Source organism: Solanum stenotomum, chromosome 4, assembly GCF_019186545.1.
Source record: "Solanum stenotomum isolate F172 chromosome 4, ASM1918654v1, whole genome shotgun sequence".
Classification (NCBI taxonomy): Eukaryota; Viridiplantae; Streptophyta; class Magnoliopsida; order Solanales; family Solanaceae; genus Solanum; species Solanum stenotomum.
Window position 1 is genome coordinate 62,534,032 of NC_064285.1, and position 20,071 is coordinate 62,554,102.

General features: G+C 31.2%; 4 protein-coding genes and 1 non-coding gene across 6 annotated transcripts in view; 3 read left to right on the forward strand and 2 right to left on the reverse strand.

The window, feature by feature from the left end:
- The window catches only part of LOC125862143 (uncharacterized), a 339,538-nt gene that overhangs the window by 49,146 nt on the left and 270,321 nt on the right, over positions 1–20,071 (reverse strand). The window lies entirely within an intron of this gene.
- LOC125861641 (agamous-like MADS-box protein AGL62) lies at positions 1,774–2,316 on the forward strand. The gene has a single exon (XM_049541497.1). The coding sequence runs from the start codon at positions 1,780–1,782 to the stop codon at positions 2,314–2,316; it is 537 nt and encodes a 178-aa protein (XP_049397454.1). The 5' UTR covers positions 1,774–1,779.
- LOC125862155 (protein NOI4-like) lies at positions 4,637–6,829 on the forward strand. The gene is made up of 3 exons (XM_049542161.1): positions 4,637–4,791; positions 5,877–6,053; positions 6,536–6,829. Exons 1-3 carry the CDS (start codon positions 4,786–4,788, stop codon positions 6,575–6,577), a joined length of 225 nt encoding a protein of 74 aa, XP_049398118.1. The 5' UTR covers positions 4,637–4,785; the 3' UTR covers positions 6,578–6,829.
- LOC125862142 (transmembrane emp24 domain-containing protein p24beta2-like) lies at positions 7,268–9,443 on the reverse strand. Its single transcript, XM_049542145.1, has 4 exons — positions 9,215–9,443; positions 7,976–8,162; positions 7,768–7,875; positions 7,268–7,465 (listed from the first exon to the last, which is right to left on the reverse strand). Exons 1-4 carry the CDS (start codon positions 9,431–9,433, stop codon positions 7,332–7,334), a joined length of 648 nt encoding a protein of 215 aa, XP_049398102.1. The 5' UTR covers positions 9,434–9,443; the 3' UTR covers positions 7,268–7,331.
- On the forward strand, positions 10,215–10,286 carry TRNAE-UUC (transfer RNA glutamic acid (anticodon UUC)). Its single transcript has one exon. It is a non-coding gene; the product is annotated as a tRNA-Glu (tRNA).

Here is a 20,071-nt window from a genome sequence, read left to right on the forward strand (position 1 = left end):
AGTCGTTTTTTCATTCCACAAACTGGTTGGTTTTTAGTTGAAAGACCACTATTTTTTACCTTTGTTGATCAGTTTTTATCCTCGGGAAAGATGGTATTTTTAGTAACGAAAGCTTTGTGCGTCATGATTAGTAAGGCAAGGCTTAGCTTTCCTTGCTTGTACTTCTTTTTGAGGTCCTTTTTTCTTTATTAATAAAAACTAGCTCTAGGCACCCTTTGCCAAGCGGAATGGCTTTTAAAAAAAATAATAAAAAAATCACGTCATGATAATAGAAGCATGATAGTTTTCGTGATACTTGTTACTAGACTCAAATCACTACAATCATAGTCTTTGTTGGAAAAAATTAATAGATCTTTTTGGGATTGGCTAGACACATATTTGATCGTTGATGACTTTTGTTTTCAATTTAACTAGTATACAACTCACAAGACTTGTCCAAGTTGTCCACCCAAGTTCTAAATCACCATCTGGACTGAACCTCTAGGAATTTTCATGCCTCAACTTTGAGTTCGTTTCTCTCAATTATTGACTTTGGTCAACTCGTAAGTTTTTCAACTTTCTAAACCTCTAGGAATTTTCAAGCCTCAACTTTGAGTTCGTTTCTCTCAAATATTGACTATGGTCAACTCGTAAGTTTTTCAACTTTCTAAACCTCTGGGAATTTTCAAGCCTCAACTTTGAGTTCGTTTCTCTCAAATATTGACTTTGGTCAACTCGTAAGTTTTTCAACTTTCTAACTTGTAAGTTTCTTTTTTGAAATGCACTCGATTGCCCCGAAATCATATCACTCCTTTTGACCGATGAAATATGTATGAACTTTGATCAAAATTGTTGTAACAATTTCAAACTTTGAGCAGGACCTATTACCCCTGCACTATTTAATAGTATATTTTAAAGATATATGTGTGTCCACGTGGACAAGTTACTATTTATAATGATGCAATATTTATGATGTCTACGTGGGTATATATATACCTTTAAAATATACTATTAAATAGTGCAGGGGTAAAAGGTCCTTCCCAAAGTTTGATATTGTTACAACAATTTCAGTCAAAGTTCAAATATATTTCAGATCTTTTTCCCTATTCAAAATAATGTTTGTTTGATGTTGATGCATATGAAGGATTTGGTATGAAATTTGTATCGCTTATAAGTTCAATAAGTTGCTAACTACCTAGACATTATAAAATTCATTAAAAACAAAAGGATTGTTTTTTTTTTTGTTTTGGTTAATATTAAATTTGATTTTTTTTGTTAATATATATGAATAGTTGGTTCTAATCCATAAAATTTGAAAATCTTTGGTATGTAATCGGTGTTCCTTCAAACTATATTTATATTTGGTCCTTCCAACTTGATAAATATTATGAGTATAGTAAACCTATTTATTGTTTTTCCTTAAAAGTCTAGATTTCATTTTATTTATTGATTTAACTTAAAAGTCTAAATTTCATTCTATTTATTAATTTAACTTAAAAGTCTAGATTTTATTTACTTAATGATTTAACTTAAAAGACTAGATTTTATTTTATTCAATGATTTAAAGTTAGTCTAGGTTTCACTGATATGGAAAACATATATTAAGAATAAAATTGATTGTATTTCCTATTTTCACTATGATGAACAGATCATTTTCCAATATAATATATAGAAAGATATTTAATGCAATGAAATTTTTGATGTATATAAATAGTTGTGTCATCTCCCTTCTCTTAAGTATCATTTCTCATTAAACATTTCATTAATAATTTTTTATTCATTTTGGTGATAAATTTAGCCATGGAGAATAAGAAAAGTAAAGGACGTCAAAAGATACCAATGAAAAAAATAGAAAAGCAAGATAACCTATATGCTAGCTTCTCAAAGCGTCGTACGAGTTTATACAAAAAGGCTAGCGATCTCGTATTTGAATGCGATGTCGATATTGGAATGATTTTTTTTTCTCCGACAGGTAATCCTTTCTCGTTTTTTCACCCAAATGTTGATGCAATAGTTTCTCGTTTTCAGAATCTCAATATGGAGCCAAGTGAAAGTACTCTTCTAGTCGCTGCTCATAATCGAAAAAAAGTGAACGAACTCAAAAGTAGGCTTGAAGAACTTGATACCATAGAAGACATTGAAATTGCTAAGAAACAATCATATGATGAAGTGATTGAAGCTAGACAGAAAGGTTGGTGGGAGTCGATTGAGCAGCTCAATGCAGATAAAGTGTCAACTTTTGAGGCTTGGTTGGAGACTTTTGTTTTTAATATGCAGAATCGCTTGAATCAATTGGAAATTGGAGCTTCATCCTCAGATTTGGGATTTAATGTTTGAAACAAAATTAATGGTTGGTGGGAGTCGATTGAGTCATCCTAATTAGTTATCAGTTATAGAAGGTGAACCCATATAAAGTTCAATTTTATATTATTGAGATATTTAATTTTTTGTTATTTTATTTCATTGATGCTATATCCATGTACTTGCTATGATTTTCATAATAATATCCGATATAGTCATTAAAATTGTTAACTCATTGGTGTATTTTCTGGTAAGTCTAGTATATATTTAGATCTAAGATTTGAATTTTATGGATTCACGTTGGAATTTTATTGCAATCCATTTGCTCTTTATGGTGAGAAATATATTATTACTTTTAAATTATTTTGTATTTTTTAACACAACTAATACACACTGAAATTCGAGATTCTTTTGAATTCACATTTTGTGACACAAAAACTCCAAAAAAAAAATGACGCATTACTTTAAAAAATAATAAGTATCATTAACAGATCGTCACCAATGCAATCAGAAAATTTGAGATCAAACACAGTGGGTACATTCCAAAAGAATTCATCAATTAATACACACAAAAAATAAAAATAATCTCGAATTTCTAGTTCATGACACATAAACTCAAAAAAGACGACGTTTACTTTTCAAAAATAATAAGTATCATTTAATAGGTCGTTACAAATTAACCCATAAAATTTAAGCTCAAAGAGGTTAGTCACATATTATAAAAAATGTAGGGACTAATGAAAAATCGAGATAGTCATTAATTCATATTTCGTGACACATAAACTCCAAAAAGAACGATGTCCTCTTTTTGAAAATAATGAGTATAAGATCTAGCAAAGTCGGCCACACATATTTCAAAAAATTTATGGACTAATAATACATTAGAAAAATCAAGATAATTTACATTCCTATTTCGTGATACATAAATTTTTTTAAAAGTGATATATGCCTTTTGAAAATAATGAATATTATTAAATAGGTATATCACATGTATCCACTAAATTTGACTTCAATCAGAGTCGACCAGACATGTTCCGAAAAATTCATAGACTAATATACACGAAAAAATAAAATTATTCTCAATTTCTATTTTGTGACATATAAACACCAACAGAATAATTCATGGACTAAACTCCTAAAAAAAATGAGATTTTGTTGAATTCATGTTTAGTGACACATAAACTCCAAAAATTGCGACGCCCCCTTTAAAAAACAGTGATTATTTTGAATGGATCCAAAAAATCTAAGCTGAAACACAGTCGGACACACATATTCCAAAAAATTTAAGGACTAATACACAAAAAATTGAGAAAATCCTGAATTCCTATCTTGTAACACATATGCTTTAAAAAAAGCGATGTGAACCCATAGAAAATAGTGAGCATCATTTAATAGGTAGTCAGCAACAGACCCACAAAATTTAAGCTCAAACAAAGTCAATCACACATATTCTGAAAATTTATGAATTAATACACACAAAAAATTAAGATAATTCTGAATTCTAGTCTCATGACACACACTCCAAAAAAGCGACGTTCCTTTCGAATACAATGAGTATCATTTAATAGGTTGTCACCAACAGACCTGCAATATTTAAGCTCAATATAGTCGGTCACACATATTTTAAAATTTTCATAAATTAATGCACACGAAAAAAAAAAGATTTTATGAAATTCATGTTTTGTGATACATAAAATGACATTTGCCTTTCGAAAACAATATGTATCATTTAATGGATTGTCAACAATGTACTCATAAAATAATCAAAGTTGATCACATATACTTTAAAAAATTCATGAATTAATACACATAAAAGATCAAGATTTTTTTCAATTCCTATTGTGTGACACATTAACTCCAACCTCTAATGATGATTATACTGAATACATTCACAATCCTTCAAATTTGTAGTAAATTTTACACAATCAAACTATAACATGTTTTTTTTAGTACATGAAAAAGTTTTTGCGCATGCTTATCATCACCCAATATATAGAGAAGTTAATCACAAAAAGATATTTTTTTTCTTTAATCAAACACATTGACATCAATGTAATTTTTACGAAAGTGTTTATCTTAAGTCGATGGTCTATAAAAAACGGCCTCTCTACATCATTTCTGAAGTAGAGGTAAGGACATATTACCCTCCTCATATCCTACTTAACATATATTCAGATGATTAATCAATGAATATTATAATTGGAATTTCTCGATGAATTATTTACTATGAAATTTAAGAGGTTGTCGATATATTCCAGCTGTTAGGTTTCTATCTTTCCTCCTTCCCTTTTTTTATCTCTCATTTCCATATTTCAGTTGTAGAGTCCAAGAAAGAGAAAAAAAGGAGAGAGATTCTCTCTCTTTTTTTCCCTTTTTTGAAAAAAGGCTCTCCCTTTTTTTTTTCTTCTGTAAAAAAGAAAGAAGGAGAAATTCATTCTTTTTAAAAATACATAATCAAATCAATCATTTCCAGAAAGAATTTCTCTATTTCCAAACTCCAAATCAATGGAGGTATGTATATATACATATATATTGTTTTGTTCTTTCACAATGAAATTGGTGATTTTTGTGCAAATTTTATGGTTTCCATGTGAATTTATAATGTTGTTTTAAGATCTATATGGCTGCCTTTATTTTTCTTTCTAGCTTGTTTTGGTAAAGCATCATTGTGTCGAAGGTCTATCAGAAACAACCTCTAAGGTCTGCGTGCATCCTGCCTTTAATATCCAGACCTTACTTGTGAGATTATATACTACAACAAAAACAACTTTTAGTGGCAATAAGTATGTACATTAATAAAGAGTGCTAAAGCCTTTTGCCGACATTTGTTAATTGCCATTGGATTCAATTAATGTCGCTATAGACTTAGAGACATTTTACAAAGTATGTTAATTGTCTCTAAAAGAACATATTTAGCAGCAATTAAGATATTATTGTTAATTAATTGCCGCTAAAGATCATTTTTGATGTAGTGACACTAGATATTTTTTAAGATCTATCTCTTGTTTCATGTATGTTTTTCTATGGAATAGGATTATAATATGATTGTTGAAATGAAGGCTACATGATCAAGACTCCTAAATAAAGCGAAAAACATGTTTTTATAGAAACAATTGTGAGACTAGTACTAGTATTGAGTCTCAACATGTATGTCCTAGCCTTGGTAGATAGAGTTATCTGGTACGTGTTGTTGGTGTGAGGTGTCAGATATTCTGTGAAATTAGTCGAGGTGTGCCCAAGATGGTCATGTGTTACACAAACGTGCATATGCACCAGGTGCAATAATATGATGATTGAATATGATCATGAAATGAGTGAGCTTTAGAATCATATAACAGAGTTGTGTCTGAAGATCAACAAACTCTTTGAATGAATTCGGATTTAGTTGAGTACAGGACTCGATCCATATATATACACGAGTTGAGTACAAGTCATCTGGAAAACGTTTTATCTGTAAAATTTGCAATTTTCCCTTGGTGTTTGCTTCCACAATTTACTGTTATGGTCTTGATGTAGTTATTTGCTTCTCTGGTTGATGCAATTTGTTCAACTTTGATGGTTTATTCGAGATGCATTTTTCGTTCTTTCTTTTGTAGGAAGCAGGACGACCACTTCCAAAATTTGGTGAGTGGGATGTCAATGACCCAGCTACAGCTGAGGGGTTCACGGTGATCTTTAACAAAGCTAGAAATGAGAAAAGGTCGGGTGGAAAGGCAGACGCGCCACCAAAGAGTAATCACAAGCATACAGCAACTCTTGGGAAGCCTCAATCTGTAAGTTCTTGCTGACTCTATGGCTACAAGTTTATGTCATCCATGCCCCATCTTGTGATGGTTCGAGGAAATCATTTCATGAACGTTGTCTCTCTACACTAATGTGTTATGCTTTACATAAAATGTCTAGCCTTGCGTATGCGTGGGGCATACACATTGGTTGAGGGAGTGCATTGTTGTATCCTTATATGCTTTTCGACAATTTTTGCCTGTGAGCTAACTTTTGGGTTGAGTAAAGCACTCAAGGAGTCTCGCACACAAGGGTTGGTCTAGTTGTCAATGACGTGGGTTGATCCCAACAGAGACTAAACACTAGGTGATTTCTTCCTATTTGTTTTATCCTTAGTGGACAGTGTTAGTACTGGTATCTTTTTGCTGGTGGGAGGCACGGTTATCAAAATACCACTTGTTTATCAAAGAATGTTTGCAATAGATTTCATAAGTTCGCGATAAATAACCTTGTGAACATGTTACTTTTTCAGAAGAAATGGTTCTGCTGTATGCGGTCTGGTGCTGTCGAATGATGAACTCTGTTTGCTCCTAGACACTGCAATGGAAAGTAAAACTTTTTTGTGGAGCTGTAGTCAAGCTATGATGGATCGATCCCGGTGGAATAAAACTCTGTCATTTATAAACAACTGAAATGAAATTACAGTTTTTGCTACCAGAACTTATTGCAGCATCTGTGCTGGACTTTTTTCTAATCTCGAGTTTATAATAATCGATTATCTTCCCATTTTCTTGCCAAGGATTTGGGAGGTTGGTTTTTGTTGTCATTACTTTTACTTGTTTCATGCTGATGTTTCTCGATTGACATTTCCTTTCAATGATCGCGAATATCTGAAGCAATACAGACGTCCAAGCTGTATGTATGCTCAATGAAATCAAATGTCGGATTCAAAATTTAAACAATGTGCATTTTGAGTTGAGAGAGTGAGTTTTGAAACGTATATCTAACACCATAGGCAGAAGCAGCCTTGTGGTGGACCTTCTCTACGAGCAATCAAGCAAAAGTTTATGTGTAGAAATTCATTAAAATTGCAACAAATAGTATATATGAACTCATAATTCTGAAAAATACAACGAGTTTAATGCTGAGAACCTTAAAGGTTGAAACTGTAGAGTATAAATCTTGAAATTTCCTCTGTGAAATTAACATCTCACTGTTTCACTACACAAGTTCTGGAAAAACAGATTATTTTGGTTTTTAAACGCGGTCTTTTAACTGATTAACTGTGAACTTCCGACGTGTCTGATGGCTAGTTCCAGCAGGGCAGTCTAGACTCTAACCGTCTGAAGCTTGTTTTCGAAAAGGCGTTGTAAGAGGAAGACCTGAAGGAAGCAGACACCAACAAGAGTTACTGATTCAAGAAGTGCCTTTGTGATTGCTCTTTGGCTCATGCCTTCATTCACTGCATTTCCAACAAAAGAAACAGTTAGACTATAGACAATTTGCCTAAAGAGAACATGTGCTTCTTAGCTACGAAGAAAATGGATCTTGGTCCTAACTCGACTCCAGTAACTAGATCATAAGATAATGATCGTCTAAGACCATTATAAGGAGACAAACTACTCATAGCCTCAACCAACATATGACTCTAGAGTCTAGACCTTAGGCATAACTCAAATCCAACTAGCTCATGAACTGAGGATTATCCGTGAAGAGACATCAACAGTCAGAAGTGAAGCAGTGAAAGTCATAAGAAAATCATACGTAATGCCTGACGAGCAGTCTGTGCTTCGAGCCAATGCTGTTCAAACTGTATGTTGTAAAGAGCTGCTTCTAACTTTGATATCTGGTCCAGCAATGGATCAAAGTGCTCTGAAGGCATTTGCGCGAAATTTTGTTCTTGTTAGTAAGTATAGCAACAGAACTAAAGAAAAGATGAAGCGAAATGACAGAGTCCAAGAGGAGTTATTACCATTCTTCGCGTGATGATCATAGTATGTGTAATGTACAACTTGCACATCAAAATCTAAGGTTTCGTGATACGGTGACTTATTCGTGAAACAGAACTGGTAAATACCCTTCTTGTAAGCAACAAACTCGTATTTCTCACTAGTCTTGTCGCGGAAGCCATGAATTAGCTCACCTGATGGCCCTTTTATCTGAAAATTGTAATAGATTGAGAACAATAACAGAGAGTACAATGACTGAAAGGGAACAAACAATTAAACGACAATGTAAACATTCAATTTTGTTTAGATGTGACAGATCGAATACTATGTTAGTTAACGATAACGTGGAGGTTAATTTTTGAAAGACCCTCGGCTCAAGTAAGAGATGTTCTTATATAATAAGGATTGACTACACTAATCCCATTTCACCATTCAACAAATCATGCTCAAAACTAGCATTAAAAACAAATTGTTTACTAATAATGGTGGTTCAAGCCGAAATTGTGTGTACTTTGACTAATTCATCGTTCACTGATTCAACTGCTCGAACACGTGACCTATTGGTCACACGGATACAACTCTACAATTGCTCCAAGGCTCCCCAACCATCGAACTAAGGGTCTAGTGCAGCAAATTCATAAAACTGAAATTTGTTACAAATAAATGCATCAACAAATAGTAACACACATCAAAGAATACAAAACTACGCGATAACTAAATAATACTACTAGTAGGACAAGAGGAGATCGGAAGAGGCTATCCCACCTCCTCTCTCCCACACAGAAAACGACAACACTCAACTACTTACTAACCTTCTACCCTAATCCTCAAACTCCATAACTTCCTATCTAACGTCGTCTCCACATCCATATGAAGCTGTTGTGCCATATCCTATATATGAGATTACAAATATTCTTTAAGATAATATTTTTTTTCCATTCACTAAGAGAATTCAAAATATAAAAAGTAAGCACATGAAGTGGCCAAAGGAGGTTCAATTCAACATCTACTTTACATACATAAAAAAAAAACTATTTTAACCATATTAAACAGTGTAATTGTTCGCCGAAGAGGGTTCAGATAACCCCCCTCGTCTCTAGCTAGCTCCGCCAAAATAAGTAAGAAGCCGACTTATTTTCCTTCATATGTCAAATCATCAACACAACATAACCATATCCACACATCACTCAAGTTCGATGATCATACGTGAAATTAATCCGATAACGAAAGATAATACATAAAAGGGGAAAGAAATTAAGTACCATAAGATCAACACCACCCTCATTAGCAGAATGCCAAGGAGTATCAGCTTGAACGACAACAAAAGATACATGAATAGTATCACCTTCAAGATGAACATTGTGAGACAAACATTCTTCTTTGTCAATTTCAAATCTAATCCCATAAATTCCTTGCAAAAAATGTAAAAATAGTAATAGTGTCATCACACTTGACATATTTCCCCATGACCTAATTCTCATATCTTTGCAATTTTTTCATCAATAAACAAAAAATTATGAAGGAAAAATATATATTAAAAAAAAAAAAAAAAAACAAGATTCTTGAAAATAGTTATTATCTTAAACAGCCAGGCCAGGTTTATAGGTTTTTTACAACTAACCGTAGACTATATATAGATAGGAATATAACTATTTCATCTGTCCAAATTATGTGGGCCAGTTCAAATTTTGAGTTTTTTTTTTAATAAAAAAAAGAAGTATATTAGCCCGTTGGATCAAATTTTGATATATATATATATATATATATATATATATAAAATTATAAATAGGAAAAAACGTAGAGGAATTTTCAAATCGATTTTTATTTGGTTTACATTTTTAAAGACAAATGATATATATTTGGTTTGGTTTAACTAAATTTAAATTGAATCTATAAATTATATACACAAATATATAATTATATATGTATATGAAATATAATATATTATTTTTTATAATTAATTTAAGATACATTGTATTCTTTTCCAAGTTTAATATCTAATAGGCTAATGAACAACTTAAGCTCATTTATTAAGGGGGAAAAAAAACTAAGAGGCTTACTTATACTCCTCAATCTCTAATTAAAGGTCTCGGATTGGTACTTTGGGTATGAAGTCATGTTTGAAAGAAAACGTTTTACCCTCAATGGACTTACTGACTTGAATCCAGATTAGTCAGACCACAAATTTATTTTTGACCAACAACTTTCTATACCATAAGATATAAGATTTAAATAAAATTTGCATCAACTTATATCCAACAATCCGTTATCGTCCAGCGGTTAGGATATCTGGCTTTCACCCAGGAGACCCGGGTTCGATTCCCGGTAACGGAACTTTTTATTTGATCAATTTTTTTTAAAACATAATTTTAAAGTATTTATTTTTATTTGGCATAACTTACAGTTTATTTTTGAGGAGTAGGAGAAGTTATTTTTTAGAAGTTGAGAACATAGTTTTATCTTAGGAATACTTTAGGAACTTTGATGTCAAGTTAACTATTGTGCCGCAATGCTAACTAGATAAAGTGAAGTTTTAACCTCAATGATAACAAGATCAAGTGAAGTTTTAGCCTCAACGATAACGAGATAACGTGAAGTTTTAACCTCAATGATAACGAGATAAAGTGAAGTTTCAACCTCAACTATAACGAGTTCAAGTGAAGTTTTAACCTCAAAGATAACGAGATCACGTGAAGTTTTAATCTCAATAATAACGAAATTAAGTGAAGTTTTAACCTCCACGATAACGAGATCATCGAGTGAAGTTTTGATGGTTGATTAGCTATTGATACTGAGAGTACATACGTACTAATGTCTTCTCCTTTAGATGAGCAAGCTGAAAATGGATTGCATATATATGAATATACTGTGTAATGACGGCGATGAGTTTACCATAGGATGAGGTTGTTTTCAATACATTCTCGGCTCAAGCAAATCATATTCCAAAAAAACAAGTAAATAAAACAAATAAAGAAGCGAAAAAAACATATTGAAAACAATTAAGAAAAGAACAAGTAGCAACAACAAATGTACACAACTAAAACTAGCAAAGGAAAAAACATGTAACATTAGGAGAGTAATAATAACATTACTGATAGAAAAACTACAGAATACTCGACTACCTACTAACCTTCTATCCTAATCCTCGACCTTTCATGTGTTATTGAATTGTAAGCCACAAATCCAGAGCTATTGTTCCTTTGAAACATCATGCTTCCATCCTTCATAAAACACAAAGGTCTCAAACAAATAAATTGAGTTAATGGAATTGTCAATATCTTATTCCATGAATTTGTTTTCACCATATACAACCAAAATTCACCAATTTGGTGATTATGATCTCCCAATGTCCTACTCAAACAAAGTTTTTCTCCTACACAATACACTCCGTGTCTTTTCCCTTCTATCGTATATGGTCGAAATATTTTTTTTTTTCCTCTTAATATATTTACATACTGTTAATATTTAAATAAAAATAATAAAAAGAGTATTATGTGGTAACTTGGACTTTAAATTAATTATACAAGTTTGGTTTAGGATTCTTACTTGATTTACCAAAAATAAAAATGGATCTTTTGTCATTATTACACTCTTTCTCCAACAACATCATTGAAGCAACTCACATACATCATTTGAAGCAATTTGAGACAATCATCAATGATAACTTTTTACTCATAAATTTTTTTATTCATAACTTATTAAGTCTTCTTTGCAAACAAAAAAGTGTTTGGGTAGGTGCTTTTCCATTGCTTCAGGTTGTGTTTTCTCTTCTTAGTTCATTCAATCAACAATACAAATTAACTGAAAACAAACGTTGATCCATATACCACTATATATACTCCAATTTAAAGAACACTCAAAGTCAATTGTACCAAAGAAAAAATTGAACATTATTTCAAAAAAAAAAAATCTTGTTTCAACTTATGAAGAATTTTATGTTTTGTGGTGACAGTAATTTGTAGAGAATACTTTTTATTAACTTTTCAGTAAATTGGAAAAGTTTAATAGATTAGCTTTATATTTGTTGGCCTTTAAAGGACTGGAAGTGCTTTGCAATATAAGTGCACGAGAAATACCTTGATGTGTAATATATATTAATGGTGTTCATTGATTATTGTCTCAAATTACCTAATAAGTTATGAATAAATTTTTTATGAGTAAAAAATTATTATTGATAATTGTCTCAAATTACTTCAATGGAGTTGTTGGAGAAGGAGTATGAAAATAATGACGAAGAAAGCGTAAAAGAATCGACTTTTATTTTTGAAAAACCAGGTAAGAATCCTATATAAACTTGTATTAGTCGCAATTAATAAGTTATCCCGATAAAAGATGTAAAAGCAATATTTTATTGTTGCTTATTCACATAATTATGGATTTATTTGTCAAATTAGATGGATTGTATATATATGAACAAACTATATAAACAACGTTGATGAGCTTTTTTAGGTGAAGATACAGATTTGTTTAAAGTAGCGAAGAAACTATGTTGAAAACAATAAAGAAAAAAAACTAAGTAGTAACAACAAAACATATAAAATAACGAAACAACATGTAACACTAAAATCGAAGAATATGACAATATGAGAGTAAAAATAAGAATACTAAAAGAAGTACTATAGACAATACTCTACTACTTACTACTTTAATCTTCGGCTTTTATATCTTCCTATTTAGGGTTATGTCATCGATAAGCAACACATGTTTCATGTCCAGTCTAATCACATCTTACTTCAAGACTTCTTCGGCTCACCTCTACACTCTTTGTAAAACTTCCAATATTTAGGAATTAGGAGAGGACAAAGTTTCCACATAGGTTACAACCTTATCGAAGTAAAAGCTTGTTTCAATCCCAGTAACATTAACTTGTTCCAATTTATGTGTTGTTGAATTATAAGCCACAAATCCAGAGCCAGGGTACTTTTGAAACATCATGTTCCCATCCTTCATAAAACTCAAAGGTTTCAACCAAACATTGGGAGGTATTGACATTGTTGATATCTTATTCCGTGAATTTGTATTCATCATATACAACCAAAAATCATGATTTTGACTATAATCTACCAATTTCAAACAAAGTTTTTCTCCTACACAATACAACATAGGTCTTTTCCCTTCCATCATACATGGAAACAATAATAATTCATCCTGAAATTGTTCCTTTACCAAACAAAAACGTACTATAGTAATAATGTGATCATCATTTTCCGCCCTACTCGCCATCATATAAATAACACCATCTACCATAATAACACTAGAATCAAGTTGAGGGACGTCCATGGTGTAGTGGTAGAAATCGAATTGATTCTTCATGTGTATGGTAGAAACTATAAGAACTTTTGACAGTTTTTGTGAGTATTATAGTGTTGCTTGATGAATTTGTCATCTATAACTAAAGAATACCATGATCTGCAAACGTTTTTTAACCTTATAAGTGATTTCACGAAAAGCTCCGCGAGTATATCAATTATGATATCATTGGGAATGTTTTGGGTGGGATAATTGTTTCTACGGTACTTAGGGTTTGATATAAACATTGAATCCATAATGTTATTTTGTCCAAATAATACGTAAACCAATTTTAAAGGTAAACTACAAAATTAAACATGTTGCGTACTATATTGTTTTTAATATTATACAAATCCTCTTTTGACATTAATACAATTTTGGTTACCTACTTCATATATGAATATACTAAAAATAAAAATTATTTTGGTTATTCCTATATGGTTATATCTCCTATCCAGATATTATTATTTCCCAGGCCAGATAAATTATTTTTTTATTGGTATTGTTGGTGGTTTTATATATGATCGAGCTCGGGCGTGGCAAACCAACAAGCCTAGGAAGCTCCAATGTTTAGGTAGTGTCATTAATATTATTTGTACTTATATTCTGATTTATATATATATATATATATGTAAACTATAAAATCCTTACAATCTTCTTTACTCGCTGCTCTTCTTTATATATATATATATATATATATATATATATATGTTTTCAACAAAGAAGTGTCGGTCAACATTAAATTGCTCGACATAGGAGGGTGGGTCCGCCTTGGCTCCCATTACTCTTGTATTCCCCTTAAATTTTGATGCTCAAAATATCGTTACGTATAACTCAAATCTATTAGTTCATATTTTTATTTTTTATTGACATTTTCAAAAGAGGTATGATTCGATGAATCAAAAACTTATTCAAGTTGATCAAAGTTAATATATACTTGTCGTGAATGGTTTCATCATCACTATATATAGTGAACACTTGAGAAGTTCTCTAAATTCAGGATGGTAAATATTCCTTACAAATTATTATTATGATATCATTGTTTTGACTATACAAATCCTATTTAGACATGAATACAATTTTGGTTTCCTACGTGTTATAAAAAAAATAAAAAAATAACCTCTCTGCTTCAACTCATCCTATATATGCAACCATCAGATGTAGAAACTAACAATCCAACTCATAGTCATCACATAACAAATGTACACAACTAAAACTAGCAAAGGAAACAACATGTAACACTAGATCAATCGTAGAATAAGACATTAGAAGAGTAATAATAACATTACTGATAGAAAAACTAGAGAATACTCGACTACATACTAACCTTCTACCTTAATCTTCGACCTTTAACAATTAGGAGAGGACAAAGTTTCCACATAGATTACAACCTTATTGAAGTAAAGATTTGCTTCAATCCCAATAACATTAACTTGTTCCAATTCATGTGTTATTGAATTGTAAGCCACAAATCCAGATCTATTGTTCCTTTGAAACATCATGCTTCCATCCTTCATAAAACACAAAGGTTTCAACCAAATATTGTAAGGTATTGGCATTGTTGATATCTTATTCCATGAATTTGTTTTCATCGTATACAACCAAAATTCATAATCTACAAATGTCATAGTCAAACAAAGTTTTTTCTAACACAATACAAAATAGGTCTTCTCCCTTCCACCATACATGGAAATAATATTTCATTTTGAAATTGTTCCTTTTCCAAACAAAAACATACTATAGTAATAACGCGATCACCATTTTCCGTCCTACTCGCCATCATATAAATTACCCCATCTGCCATAACAACACTAGTACTAGTACCAAAGAAACAATAATAATTTGGAGGAAATGGACCAATATATTTACACGTGTTACTTTTCGTTGAAAATATATCAATCTCCTTGTAACCACCTAGTCTAAATATTTTGTAGTCATCAATACGAGGAAAATAACAAAAATCATAAAAACCACCACACTTATTGCGAAATGGACTAGGGATTCTTCTTGATTCTCTAGTGGTCGGGTTCCACATAACAATTATGTCATCAAAATATCTTATAAGAAGTATCCCATTAGATGAGAAATATTGAATGTTAGGGTATACCGTTGGTGATTCATATGGTGTAGTGGTAGCAATAAAATTGGTGCTTCATAGTGTAATTGCTAGAAACCATAAAGTACTTTTGACAATTTTTGTGAGTATCATAGTGTTGTTTGACGAATTTGTCATCTTTAATTAAAGAGTATCATGATTTGCAAGCGTTTTTGAACCTTATAAGTGATTTCACAGGAAGTTTTGTGAGTATCAATTATGATATCATGAGGAAGATTTTGGGCGGAAACATTGCTAGGGTTAGGATTTGATATAAATACTGAATCCATTGATCACTTATTTTGTCCAAATTATAATTAAGCCGTAGCATGTCTATTTATACAAATCCTATTTAGACATAAATATATAACATTTTGATTTCCTACTTCATATATGAATATACTAAAAATATAAATTATGTCCAAATAATTGTTTCTACGGTACTTAGGGCTTGATGCAAACCCTATTTAGACATAAATACAATTTTGGTTTCCTGCTTCTTTTTTCTTTTTTTTTTTACTTGGTTTCCTACTTCATATATGAATATACTAATAATATAAATTATTTTGGTTATTATATGTTTATATCTCCTATCCAGATATTATTATTTTCTAGGCAAGATAAATTACTCTTTTATCGGTATTGTTGGTGCTTTTATATATGATCGAGTTGGGTCGTGGCAAACCAACAAGCCAAGGAAGCTCACTTGTTCAAGTAGTGTCATTAAAATATTATTTGTACTTATATTTTGATCTTTTAGTAGTGTCATTAATATTATTTGTACTTTATATATATATATATGGGGTGGGTCTGCCATTGGCACCCGTTACTCTTGTATTCTCCTTAAATTTTAATGCTCAAAACATTCTTATGTATATCTCAACTAGGGGTGTACAAAATCGAATCGAAAATCGAATCAAAGCGTAAACCAAGAAAAAAAACCTGACGAGTGGTTGGTTTGACTTGGTTTGGTATTGGAAAAAAAAATCCGACTATATTTGGGTTGGTTTGGTTTTAACTAAAAAAAACCAACCCGACATTATATATATAATTTTAAAATTTTATTTTATACATAAAAATATTTACTTTGATATAATTTTTAAATATTTCTTATACTTTTTCATAGTTTTTATCTTTTAATATATTATTTCAAGTTTGAAACTTAGAATTCTGAATGGTTCAATAAAGATTATAGTTCACAGATGTTGATAATTATAATAAAGCTTAAATCAAAATCAAATTAATACTAATGCAAAAAGAAAATCAATTCAACACTAAGAATGACAATAATATTGAATATTTGTTCTTTGATTTTACTTTGGTTTAGACAATTCAAATACATAATCTAATTTTAATTTCCTTTAATATTTAGTCATGTAACTAATACTTATTAAACTTATTTTAGCATGATTTAGTACTTTTAAATTATGATCATTTTCATTATGACATGTTAATTTGCAATATTTGTTTTACGCAATTTCATTATTATTATTTTTTGTTGCATATTTTAGTGTCATTACTCATATCATATTTTGTGTTATTTTCTTAAGAAACACCTTAGATAGTTGTATTTTGGTAGGAATAAAGAAATATTTGAAGTACAACTAAATTATATGTTTGTATGAATACTTTACCGGAAAAACCCAAAAAAACCCGAAAATCCGAAAAACCCAATAAAATCCGAAAAAACCCGAGGTTGAAAAACTCGAGTTTTATTGGTTTGGTTTATAGATTTAAAAATCCGACACAAATGGTTTGGTTTGATATTTAAAAAACCCCGAACCAACCCGATCATGTACACCCCTAATCTCAACTCTATTAATCCATATTTTTACTTTTTATTGACTTCTTTCAAAAGAAGAGGTATGATTTAATTTGATGAATCAAAAACTTATTCAAGTTGATCAAATAAATATATACTTCTCATGAATGGTTTTATCATCAATATAGTGAACACTTGAGAAGTTCTCTAAATTCAGGATGATAAATCTTCTTTACGATATATTATTATGATTCTACGCATAACAAGAGATAAATGAATAAAAGGAGTTAGATTTAAAAAAAAAAACATGATGAAGAAATGACTTTGATGAAAAAAATAATAATAAATTTGAAACAAGGGGATGTATCTTTGCAGTCTCACGTGAATGTCCGCAGGTATATTATGTCTCTAATCACCAATCAAGAGACGATAAAGTTTCCACGTAGGTTATAACATTAATGAAGTAAAGTCCTTCAATTCCAGCTACATTAACTTGTTCCAATTTGTGTGTTGTTGAATTGTAAGCCACGAATCCAGAGCTATCGGACTTTTGAAACATCATGCCTCCATTCTTCATAAAACTCAAAGGTTTCACACAATTTTCCAGAGTTAATGGAAGTGTCAATATCTTATTCCATGAATTTGTTTTCATCATATACAACCAAAACTCACAAATCATTTGATCACCTTCCAATAATCTAATCAAACCAAGTTTTTCTCCTAGAGAATACAAAACATTTCTTCTCCTTGGTATTGCGTATGGAAACAATAACTCCTCTTGAAATTGTTCCTTCTCCAAACAAAAACGTAATATAGTACAATTAGATAAACTTTCCTTCCTCTTTGTCATCATATAAATAATCCCATCTACCATAACAACGTTACCACCTGAGAAATAATAATTTGGAGGAAACATCCCAATCGATTTCCACTTGTTACTTTTTGTTGAAAATATATCAATATTCATGTAATCAATACCAATACCAAGTCCTAGTCTAAATATTTTGTAGACTCCAATACGCGGAAAGTAGCAAAAATTATAAAGACCACAGGTCTTGCTCCAAATTGGACTAGGGATTCTTCTTGATTCTCTAGTGGCCGGGTTCCACAACATGATTATTTTATCAGTATATGTTATAAGAAGTATCCCATTACATGAAAAATATTGTATGCTAGGGAATATCTTTCGTGACTGATCGATTGGAACCGGAGACTCGACAAGAGAGACTATACTACTAGAATCAAGTTGAGGGACGTCCATAGTGTAGTGGTGGAAAATCGTGTGTCCCCTCGAAATCATAAAGTACTTTTGACAATTTTTGTGAGTATCATAGTGTTGTTTGACGAATTTTTCATCTTTATTTAACGAATACCATGATCTGCAAACGCCTTTGAATCTGATAAGTGATTTCACTGGAAGTTGTATCATTGGGAAGAATTTGGGCAGAATTATAATTGTTTCTAGGATACTTAGGTTTTGATACAAGTATTGAATCCATCGAAGTATTTTAATTTGTCCAAAATTAGCGTTATAATGAAGTCTATTTATAAGTCCAATATTATTTTGACTATACAAATCCTATTTAGACATGAATACAATTTTGGTAAAATTTCCAAAAATAGAAGCCAATTTTACTGATTTTTTCCTTGTTCATCACTTTTCCTCTCTCAAACCCAATTCTCGGGCAAGTGATTGGTGGCGATTTCCTTTTTCTTCTCCTCTAAAGCTCACAGATTCAGTAATGTACTCTCTTTTTTGTTATTTGTATGGATCTCAATTTCTTTTGTGAGTTTCATGGTCATTGCTACATAGTTTGAGTAATTGAATTAGTGTTGATTGAAATTTGAAGTTAAAATTTTTATCCAAAATTACTACTAAATTCGACACTTCTGTGTTTTGTTCATCATTAAAATTTCTCGCTAATTTTTTCTTCTACTCTACAGTTACTTACAACTTTTTCCCCTTGTAATCCTAATCCATTGCAGATTTTGTAAATTGTGTATTTCTTTTGGCGATGGACAACAAGGAGAGTTGTGGAAGCAAAATCGGCTACAGAGGCAGAATGTGCAAGTGCTTAGCAGATTACAGATGAGCTTTGGCTCCAATTTAATCACCTACCTGTTCGGTTAAGTTCATAAACCCTATCTTTCGCTGTTTTGCTATTTGTACTGGTTAATTGATCCATTTTTTGCCTCAAAAGTTTAAGTTTTGAAGTTTTTGTTACTGAATTTGGGTGCGTGAAGATATGTGTTGAATGTGGAAACAGCAGAAGATGTACTTATGCATAAGAGATCCACCTTGTGCAGGTTATCTGCTTTTCGTGCATTTTGATGTGTGCTTGCCTTGTAAATGCTTTCTTCTCTTGAAACCAACGTCAAGTTGAAATTACATCTGAAAAACGTCTCCCTGTCTATGCATGAAAAGGAGGAATCTCTAATTTGATCGTAGCTGAATAAGTTGGGGATTTAGATTTAGAGAAAATACATAAAAAAATTGGTCGGCATTTAAATTACACGGACGTTTAAATATCCCCTTAACATTTTTGAAGTGAATTAAAAACCACCTTGAAATTATTATACCACTTTCACTTGCTACATCCTAGCCATGTAAGTGCCACAACATAGTCATGTCAGCACCACGTCATTAATTAATTTTTTTATTAATTATTTTCACAAATTATTTCTTTAATACTTTTTAAAATTAATTTACACTATGTAATTAATTACAAATGTATTTTCTAAAATTAAAATTTAAAATGTGGATCCATTTTTATTTTCCCCCATACCCAGCCCCCACCCATCGCCTTCACTTCTTTCTTCTTCCTTCTTTTTCACCATTTCTAGCTCTTAACTTTTCTTTTTTTTTTCCTCTTTATATTTTTTCAATGAGCTCCACCACACCTCATGTTTCTCTTCCTTCTTGGCTTTTGTGATGCAGATTGGGCTGCATGCCCCAACACAAGAAGGTCACTG